At 41.3% G+C, this 11,009-nt stretch overlaps 1 protein-coding gene across 1 annotated transcript; it reads right to left on the reverse strand.

Moving 5' to 3' along the window:
- Positions 1 to 5,601: 5,601 nt before the first annotated feature.
- LOC147620241 (peroxidase A2-like) lies at positions 5,602 to 7,198 on the reverse strand. Its single transcript, XM_086772723.1, has 4 exons — positions 6,838 to 7,198; positions 6,536 to 6,727; positions 6,271 to 6,436; positions 5,602 to 6,147 (listed from the first exon to the last, which is right to left on the reverse strand). Exons 1-4 carry the CDS (start codon positions 7,054 to 7,056, stop codon positions 5,729 to 5,731), a joined length of 996 nt encoding a protein of 331 aa, XP_086628849.1. The 5' UTR covers positions 7,057 to 7,198; the 3' UTR covers positions 5,602 to 5,728.
- Between the last annotated feature and the right edge of the window lie 3,811 nt (positions 7,199 to 11,009).

An 11,009-nucleotide genomic window follows, 5' to 3' on the forward strand; every position in this document is an offset into this window, starting at 1 on the left:
AGCCTTGGAAGCTAATCATGGAGATTTGGAGATTAGGGTGCTGCCATGGAAACTAAAAATGAATATTTCAGCAATATGAATACTATGAAGTCTTCACATCAATGTCAAAGAAGATTCCAAGGAGACTTGCAAATGGGATTTTTGCAACATGGAGAGCGTGCGCATCATCAAAAAAGCTGAAATAAGGATTTTTAACAAATATAAAGGCTATGGAGTCTTCTGTGTCAACAAGGAAGTTTCCAAGAAGATTACCAAAGAAGGTATATGTGATTATTTGCCTCATTAATTTTTGGTTTGAGCATGGAAGAATGCTCAATGTAAAGAAGGGTTGCTAATTTATGGGATGAGAGGATCCCCATGGTTCTCTGCATTTGGGCAAAGAGTGTAAGAGGTGCAATGCTTGTCTAAGAAGGGACAAGCGATTATGGGCTTGGAAGAAGTCCATGGTTGAGCATATTGGAAAGAGTGATGCTCATGGTTTTTCTCATGGGGAAGAAGGGCAATGTTTGGTGGAAGCCTTTGGAGATTTCACATTGGTTTCTTGAGAGAAACCAAAATGGAGAAGCACCCTTGAGTGCTGCATGCAAGGGAGAAGAATGCACATTTTGGAGCTCATAAAGGTCATGCAAATGGCTTTGGAAGACCTCATTTTGGCGGTTTGAGGAGGAAAATCAGGGTTTGGCATAATAGAGCTCATTTGAGGATCTCATGAGGGCCATATGTTGTGGCTATGCACACTTCTAGAAAGGATTACAGCATTAAGTTTGACTAGGAGCTTATTGGAGTGGATTAGAGGCTACACTCAGACCATTGTTTCAATTAAAAGAAGGCAACAATATAGCAAGCGAGGAGATCACGATAATGAGCACCATGGATTAGGGAATAAAGCTTGTAGAGAAGAGAAGCAAGCTTTATGGAAATTAAAGCTTGAGGTGAGAACAAGCAAATGGAAGCTCAGGATTAGAACTCTGGCAACTGAAAGCAGTATAGATACATCAAAGAAGAGTTATAAAGGTAGCATGTCGTGTGATTATGGAGGACTGAAGGAGAATTGGAAAGAGAAGATATGGAGGAGCTAAGAGCTTGTGTAGAAGAGTCTCAGATGGAAGTAGAGCTATGGAAGGCTCATTGGTTGGAAGAGAAGAGCATGGGCAAGCTTTGCAAATTAGAAATGTTCACAATGAAGGTATAGATGCAAAATTGGAGTCTCAAGATAACCACCATCATGAAAGCTTACGTGCAGGAGCTATGCGCAGGTGTAGCAAGAATGGAGATTAAGACTTGGTACCACTAGAAGGAGTGGTTGGTTCTACTGTAAAAGAAAAAGGTAAAGACAGTGTGCAAATGCTAGCAAAGCGGGTATTTGCCTAATTGCAGAATACACCAAATATTTATGATGGGGTACAAAATACTACGTGCTTGTGGTGTGTGGGGTTTTTTTGTGTGCAGGTCATCTTTGGCATGTAGAAAGAGGAAGTAATGAAGGCCAACATTGTAGACTCTAGTAAAAACATGCCAAAAGAGCATCGTAATGGAGCCTGTGAGGGGTGCAAAAATTTTCAAAAATGACATGCAAATTTGACTTTTCTTTTGTGGAAAGGTCCATAATCTTTCAAAACTTCAAAGGGTGTATTTTGATAAATCCCTTGTTCACATGCTTAAAAGGCATGTTTTGTTTTCTATATTTATCAAGAAGATTGTTTACATATGGGTGCCCTGCCCTTGCACCTGCATAAAATGGTTGTATTTTTTCTCACTCAGACTTATGAGGGTTCCCTGCCCAAGCCTGTGGGTGTTCAAAAAGGACAAAATTGTGGTGTGCATTGAGCTGTGCACGCATAGGCATTGCACTTCATGGGTTGGTTCCCACACCTAAACATTTATGTTCAAATTGGACTCAGTGGTTCTGTTGTGAGCAAGTGGGCTCAAAAAGGACTTCGTGTCTAGGTTGGCTAGGCACATGCACACACACTTGTTGAACACTCTAATTAGCATTGAGAGGGAGTGTTGAGATTGGAAATGCCAAATTGTTAGGGGTGAGAAGTGAGTTGGTCGAATTGATTGGAGAGATTGAATGCACACACGCAAGTTTACATTAAGGAGGGGTGTTGAAATGTGCAATATAAAATGTTTGAGAGTGAATCTTGGGCTTGAGTATGTGAACACACCCCAGGGGTGCTAGATATTATCTTGAGTGTGTGGATGGATAAGAATGCCACATAAGATGTGTGAATGTTGAGAGTCACATAAAAGAATGTGGAAAAGCGGGTTCCTCATGGCATGATGATGTGTAAAGTGGGATAAGGCTAGAAAGCCTATATCATTTTATGGTTTATAACGTATTGCAATAGAGTTATTGTTGAGTGTGTAATCTCTCTCTCTCTCTCTCTCTCTAGTCATGGAGTTTCTTGTGTGGTTTAATCCACCTTAATTCTTATGCTTAATCTTGTGTCAATCACCATGATCAATCCCATCTTAGGATTGTTAACAATATATATATTTATATGTATCAATTAGTTACAGACTCCTAGATAATTTTGTAGAAAAAGACATATTTGAAAAAGATAATCTTACAAAATGGGAGTTGAGGAAAAATCAACGAAGCAAGTATAACTTTTGAGTCATTACTCAACAATTTACTATAAGCAACCCCAATTGTTGAAAGTAATGTAAGGAATGTTCAAAAAAAGAAGCTTCTTCAAAACAAAGTTAATACACACGTGTAGCCTATCTATTGAGGTTATGTATGTGAATAGGTTTTTTTTTAAGGTGATGACCTTCGAAATTAAGGTATGTATGGTTTTTAACAAAACCACAAACACTTTTGAAAGATGCCTTTACAAATCTTACTTCGTGCTATCTCCTTGCCAAACAAGTGCAGGAGGAGTAGCAGTCCGAGTCAGTGGGCTCGGCTCATTCGCAAGGGCAAGGGCCCGCTCGGCAGCGCTTCCGACATCATTGCAGATGGAGATCCCGTTCACACCCCATTCTTGGTTGGCTTCATCAACAAGTCCTTTGACTTGTGGAAAAGGAGACACAACAGCCGGGGTGGCGGAATTCGGAGAGGGTGGCGCAGGAGCTTGGACCTTTGAGTGTTGCTCTGCGCGAATGATGGAAGGCCCTACGATGTTTGAGGGACACCTGTGAGAGACCCTGAGAGGGAAGCATTCAATAAAGATTGAAGCGATGAGTTCAAATACTGGTTGAGTGAAGAGTTTAAGCATGAGCTGAAGGCGAGCTGGTGGGCAACAGAAGGATGGAGGGATGGGTTGAAACTAGCAAGGCCGTTGTTTGGTTTTAAGCATGTGAGTAGCCTTTGTGCCGCAAGGACGGCGGGGGTAAGGGAATGCTGACATACGATCACTTGATTCAATGGGAGCAATCTAGAAAGTGTGGAGTAGGGCAAATTCGGGGTTGCCCCAACACAATACCCCCAGCCTGGGCCAAAGCTACATCAAGCTTAGCCTTCTAGCCGCCATCAGAAGTGGCCATTTTACAATGAACTTGATGGCCATCAATGGTCTTGGTAGGCTCTTTGAGGACTTTTTGGGCATACTCTGTAGATTTGTAAATAATGACCCTCCAATGCAGCTACAGACACACAGCCACAACCCATCATCAAGAAGAAAAGAAGCACTTAATGATGCATAATAAAAATATCAAGAACATCAAGAAACACTCCAATATCCCTTGTCATGGGGTTTTGAGAAAAGTAACAAGAAAAGTAACAAACATCATGGGTAATCTAGAATCAAGAAAGAATCATGCATGCTACTAATGTCTCTTCTTTTGCAAGAAATGCATAGGGATTAGGCATTTGGCTTCTAATCAAGAGCTTGTGGGCAAAGATTGAAGCTTCTCATCTTGTCGTGATGGCCAAGTGTTAGCATGATCCTTGCCAACACGGGGGAACACATGCTACTACATACATGAGCATGGAGTAGGGGGCATGGATTACGAACAAGATAAAAGATAGCCCCCCCCCCCTCCTACCACGAAACAAAATCAAAACAAAGTCAAGGTCTTTTAAAAGTGTTTATCCATTGATTCTCTCGTTGTATTCTTGATACAGTGTGCTAGCCAAAAAGAACAGGTAAGGCTTCATCCTTATTCAAGATATATCAAGATATCTCAACTTATAAAACTAAAAATTGTAACATCAATGTTCTTGTCATAATATGTGGATTCTACTCACATCCACTTAATGTGTAATGGACAAAGGCCAAGAAGAAGGGCAACAAGATCATTGATCAGTGTTGGTGGTTCAAGCCCTGGTTTTACCAACGCACCCAGATAGCACTGAAGAGAGTCGAGTTCGTGGAGTAAACCTAGGCATGGTCTGACAAAGTCTGCTTGCAAGAATTCCAACCATGCCTCTTGTTACATGCGCAAAATCTTAGAACAAAAAATGTGGGAGCCTTGATAATGCAAGGACTTTGTTTGGCCGAATGCTCAGTCTGAACACTCTCTTGGAATGCCATGATTGCGGTGTATGCCCAACATTGGCAAGATAGCAAAGCTCTAGATTCTTTAAAAAGAATGCAACTTGAAAGTGTTATGCCAAACATTGTGTCCTTCTTGAGTGTTCTTGGTTCATGTGCTAGCATGGCAACCTTAGATGAGGGGAAAAGATCCATGTAGCCATTCTACACTTTGGTTTTGAGGAAGATATAATAGCTCGAAATGCCCTTGTTAATATGTATGGATCATGCAGGTCACTTCTCCATTTCATCATGTACAATGATCTCTGCAAGTGATTTCGTTGACTCTGGGCAATCGATCAACCTAATTAGATGAAGAAGCCCAAAAATAGATGAGAGCCAGAAAGTGAATATCGTACTTTCCCACCTTCACCATCATGGAAAACATTTACTACTACCCCAAGTAATCACACATTTTTTCCTTCAAGGGCAAAGAACTATGCCGCAACAAAGTGATCAATCTAGTCAATTAGCGGAAGGTCTTTAAAGCGATAATACCAATTATTGCTCTTTGTGTTAGATTCCCCACCAACAGGGACCTCTACGTGAGTTGTCACCAATTTTGTCGTCCTCAAGAGACTCCGGACGGAGTTATCGAGAAGCAAGGGCATCACGTGCATATATTTATGGCATAATGCCAGGTAACCGATATTAGTGTGGCAAAATGTGACATTATTAGTGCTGGAAAAAGCAAAAGAGACCCAACGGAAGCTGCCCATTACTTTGCCAATCAAAATGAAATGTTAATTCCAATTTCCCACCATCAACAACAAGAGGCTTTGATTGTGTTCCACGTAGATCATTGTAAAGGTGTACTAAAGCTGCTAGGTGAAAGGTAAAGCACGCAAGAGGAATTAGCAAGAGCTGCATGAATCCAAGCTGCACACAAGACAAAGCTATACAAGAGATCTAGAGAATGTGCACATGTGTTCTGCAAACAAAAAGCCTTGAGCATCAAATTAAATCTCAAAGTTTTCCTGAAGAACAAGAGAAACCCTCGAGCAATAATTAATATAATCAATCAACAAATCTGGTAATTGAAAGAACGCAATTACCACCAATGATTGTGTATAGAGCCCATGAACTCAACAATCGCAACAACATGATATCTCTCTCAATAAACTGGTAATGCCTTCTTTCTAAAAAGCCGACAAAGTAGATAGAAGGGCGCCTCTCCCGACTACGACCTGAACGGCGGGCGCAAGCCCAAAGCTATAAATGCTACGCGTAGATGTTGTTGACCGAGCTTAGCCGTTCACCTTCCGACAGTTGAGACGGATCTCTCCTTGGGTGCCTGTGAGAGGGCCGATGTTCCCCATGTTTATCATGGATTGGGCGAAGGCGCTGAAGAAGGTGCTCTGGCTGCTACTGTAGGTGTCCACGAGCGAGACGGTGCTGGAGCCGGAGGTGGAGTAGAGCTCTTGGTCGGACTGCAGCAAGCCCTTGTTGTGCTGCAGGTTTGCGTAGTACTTGTTGTCGAAGGTGTCTGGGGTGGTTGTGTCCAGCGAGTTGAGCGCGTTAGGGTCCCCGCCGCTCTGCGGGCAGTTGCTCTGCAGGGCGGCCAGGTACGTGGAGTCGACGGTGGGGTCGGGGCTGCCTGTGTTGCTGAAGTTGTAGAGGCGCGAGCTGAAGGAGATACAGCGGGCGCGCCCGATGGTATGGGCACCTGCAGCCACGACAGAAAATGCACATGGGCGGGCCACAAATCAACAAATTGTAACGGAATTATTACTTCAAAGTACTCTAGTCTCTACTAGACTTCACCATGCAATATTCAATGAGTTTGAACCTGAGAGCACAACTGCATCCTGCGTGGACAAGCCCACGGCTGTGAACTTGCCGATGACCGTGTTGATATCGGTGTTGGGATTTGGGAGGTCCTGCACAGGCGCTGTGGTGCTTACAGTGGTTGCATCTCTTCTTCCCAAGAGCACCGTCCAGGAGGGTCCTCCGGCCTGCGTACATCAATCATCGGTCTTAAACGTCTAGCAGTCATGAGATAGTTAATTGAATTAGGCTCCTCATGTGACGAGTCTGCTCCTAATATGTATTACCAGGGTCACGGACGCATTGGCCGCCAGCGCCAAAATGTCAGCACACGAAACGGTCGCCTCGCACACTCCCTCCACGGCGGACTTGATGTTGTCCACCACGTCGAAGCCTCTCAAGCTGTTGTTGTTTGGAGGGGCCGTCTTCTCGCCTATCGTTGTGTCTGTATTGTCCAGCAATACCGACCCGTCGCATCCCTACATTGCATTAAAAATCAGTGCAATCGAGCTGTACTCTTAATCATTACTCATTTCCTTGGGGCAGTATAGCTTTCTGATCAACGTTTATAACTAGTTTACACACTTACATTTACGAAGCAATCGTGGAAGTGGAGGCGCAGCAAGGACGCTGCCATCCTGGCCTCCTGCTGCACTGCCTGCTGCACCACTTGTTCCACGATGCTCGCAACAGTCGGGCAGGATGCGTCGTAGAAACTAGAGCTAAGCTGTGCGTAGGATTTTGAAGTAGCTACGAGGAGGACTAGCGTACAGCCCAAGAGGGTGGATGCAAGACCACGCTGCTCCATATTGCTCTGTCAAGTTGCTTCCAACGTCTCAAAACGGGACGAAGATGGCACGACAAGTACTGGAAATTATAAAAGATGGAATGGAAGACAAGTACTGGAAATTATGAAAGATGGAATGGAAGACAATCGCTTTGTTCATACGTTTTTACACATAGGTAGGGAGCGAATTTATGGTTAGAACTTCCACGACGCTAGCATCGTGCACAAGACCTTATTACGTGGATTTGGTCAAATTTTTTGGTATCTTGGCTCTCATTCAGTCAAAGCATATGAAAAAGACCTTTTTACGTGGATTTGGTCAAATTTGATTGCTTTCTTGGGTCTAAGGGTTCCATTTAGGGATTGTGAAAGGTTTGAAAAATATGGGAGACCCATTCAAAAAGGTTTTGCTTTCATTCAATGGTCTCATTTCATGGGGCTAAATGCCCACCCTCATTTAACACCTTCAAGGTTTAAAGTTGTGATCTCGTTATTTCATAACCACTTGCTTGTCATCACGTCTAATGTTTTTATTTGTTTTACGAGCAGCATTGGCGAGGCTGAGACTAAGTGTACATGAGCTTTGAGACTAGTTAAATGTACATGAGTTTGGAAGAATGTACATTCCGTGTAACTCTTGTACAGGTAAATATCCCTTCTCTCAAGAACTCTTGCACTCTCCCTTGTGTTCTCTTACAAAAAATTTAGATCACAACGCCCCTCTCTCCCCCTTAAAAAAAACAAAACAAATTCGAGGTCTTTTAAAGTAGTTTATCCATTGATTCTGTCTTTGTGTTCTTGATACATAGTGTGCCTAGATAGTGTGCCAGCCAAAAATAACAGACAAGTCTTCATCCTTATTCAAGATATCAGTATTCAAGATATCTCAACTTATAAAACTAAAAATTGTAACATCAATGTACTTGTCACAATATGTGGATTCTGCTCACATCCACTTAATGTGCAATGACTCAAAATATAGTGCACATACTTGCTTCGTTGATTTTTTCTCAAGTGCCATTTTGTAAGCTTATCTTTTTCAAATACATTTTCTTCTAAAAAATTATCAAGGGATTCACAACTAATTGATATATATATATATACATACATATATATTGATTTGAGTCAAAATTATCAAGGGGTCCGCAACTAATTATAAAGGAGTCCGTAACTAATTATCAAGGGGTCAACGACTAACTGATATATATATATATATATCTATATATATATATATATATATATATATATATATATATACATTGGTTTAATTCAAAAGAAAGTAATGCATGCATGATTTGAAGGTAGGTACACAATTTTCACTATTTAGAAACACCGAAAAGTACATCTTTTTATTTCTACATTCATTTTCAAGATACTTTAAACATTAAATATAGCTAGGAAAAATTACACCAAATACGAGTATGTCCTAGCCTAACCCCATCCAATCCCATGGGTTAGGCTACCACCCTCCACTAGGATTATAGAGTCGGTGTAAACTCACAAAACTGTAATTAAATTTCCATTCTCCATTACACACACACACATACTTCAGTAGAAAATAGAGCCCACACACACTCCACAATAAACCATTTTTTTCAATATAAAAATTAATGGAAAGATTTAACTCAAAACTATCCAATACATCATCATAAAAATATTGTGAATATATCATCATAAATCACTATAGGTCACTGTAAAATCCATCAATATCTCTGCACACCATGATGCATTGATTCTGTCTTTGTGTTCTTGATACATAGTGTGCCACCCAAAAATAATAGATAAGTCTTCATCCTTATTCAAGATATCAATATTCAAGATATCTCAACTTATAAAACTAAAAATTGTAACATCAATGTACTTGTCACAATATGTGGATTCTATTCACATCCACTTAATGTGCAATGATTCAAAATATAGTGCACAAACTTGCTTCGTTGATTTTTTCTCAACTGCCATTTTGTAAGATTATCTTTTTTAAATACATTTTCTTCTACAAATTTATCCAAGGATCTGCAACTAATTGATATATATATATATATATGTACATATTTAAAAAAACCTATTCACATACATAACCTGAATAGATAGACTACACGTGTGTACTAACTTTTGAAGTTTCTTCTTTTTTTGAACATTCCTTACATTACTTTCAACATTTGGGATTGCTTATAGTAAATTGTTGAGTGGACAAAGGCCAAGAAGAAGGGCAACAAGATCAATGATCAGTGTTGGTGGTTCAAACCCTGGTTCTACCAATGCACCCAGATAGCAATGAAGAGAGGCCAGTTCGTGGAGTAAACCTAGGCGTGGTTTGACAAAGTTGTGCCTACAAGAATTCCAACCATGGCTCTTGTTATATGCGCGAAAACTTAGAACAGCAAATGTGGGAGCCTTGATAGTGCGAGGACTTTGTTTGGCCAAATGCTCAGTCCGAACACTCTTTTAGAATGCCATGATTATGGTGTACGCCCAACATGGGCAAGATAGCAAAGCTCTAAATTCTTTAAAAAGAATGCAACTTGAAAGTGTTATGCCAAACATTGTGTCCTTCTTGAGTGTTCTTGATTCATGTGCTACCATGGCAGCCTTAGATGAGGGGAAACGATCCATGTAGCCATTTTGCACTTCAGTTTTGAGGAAGATATAATAGTTGGAAATACCCTTGTTAATATGTATAGATCATGCAGGTAACACTTGATCCTATCCCTCACATAGTGGAGGAGGATGATTATATGTTCTTTGATGTAGATGTAGCCATGGCCGATGACATGCATGGGCTACTAGATGTGACAACCCTTATGTCATTGAGGATGATACGCTTATTATGACTCCTTGGGAACCTTGGAATAATGCCTTTCCATGCACAGGAAATACACATAAGCAAGAGGTTTTTAATAAAATAAACACTAAAGTTAAGATCAAGCACCCTTGTGTCTGAACGGCAAGAACTTTGGTATTGCACCAAGCTCTACTTGTTGAGAGCACACTTGGTCTTGCACTAGTGTAGGGGCTTAGATCAAATCAAACACTAAAAGTGGGGATAAAAAGAAGAACACACATATGCAATACGACATGTTGGCTTTGATGATCCAAAATCATCTCATGCCATGGAGTACATGGAATTCATCCTTCACTTCCATGGGAAACTTAAGGTGGATGACCTGATGAACGTGAATGGTAAGTAATTGGCCAATTCTTGAGGTATTGTCTTGAAATATGGTGTCAATGGAAAAATGATAATAATATTGAAAGAATGAAGCATGAGAGGGTTCAGGAGACACTTAGCTGGGATACTATTGAGACGGCTGTAAGTCCCAGCAGTGAGAAGGCATGAGGTCCAGAGGAAGCCTAGCGAGGTCCCGACCAGATCGAGGAGATGCTTAGCTGGGATACTAAGGAGACGACTGTAAGTCCCAGCAGTGAGAAGGCATGAGGTCCAGAGGAAGCCTAGCGAGGTCCCGACCAGATCGAGGAGACGCTTAGCTGGGATACTAAGGAGACGCATGTATGACCCAGTGAGAAGGCACGAGGTCTGGAGGAAGCCTAGCGAGGTTGCGACCGAGGGTCGAGGAGACGCTTAGTGAGGATACTACTCAGTCGCCTATAAGACCCAATGAGAAGGCACGAGGACCGGAGAAAGCCCAACGAGGTCTCGATTGCTGATATTAATATTGAAAAAATGAGGCATGAGGGCTAGAAGAAGAGTCTTGCCTTGAGGATACTACTGAGTCACTTGTAAGACCTAGGTGAGAAGAGTCTTTAGTATCAGGCTCCATAATGAAACTTCAAACTCGCAATTGATACATGATATATGGTATCAATTGGTCGGTCTAACTTTGGGGTACCTTTTTCAATAAACATGGGAACAAAGAAAGCTTTTTAGTGTTAGACTTGGTACTTAAGTTGGGTATCATGTTGAAACCTCGTACTTGCAAATGGTTACATGGTACAGGTACATGGTACATAAATTG

Source organism: Cibotium barometz, chromosome 32 (genome assembly GCF_041138505.1).
Source record: "Cibotium barometz isolate CiBa-2024 chromosome 32, ASM4113850v1, whole genome shotgun sequence".
Lineage (NCBI taxonomy): Eukaryota > Viridiplantae > Streptophyta > Polypodiopsida > Cyatheales > Cibotiaceae > Cibotium > Cibotium barometz.

Excerpts from the sequence above, each read along its gene's own strand:
- LOC147620241 (XM_086772723.1), bottom strand. The coding sequence starts at position 7,056 with ATGGAGCAGCGTGGTCTTGCATCCACCCTCTTGGGCTGTACGCTAGTC. Across the intron at positions 6,728-6,837 it reads TCCACGATTGCTTCGTAAAT|GGATGCGACGGGTCGGTATT; the intron begins GTAAGTGTGTAA and ends AATGCAATGTAG. Across the intron at positions 6,148-6,270 it reads GGATGCAGTTGTGCTCTCAG|GTGCCCATACCATCGGGCGC; the intron begins GTTCAAACTCAT and ends TCGTGGCTGCAG.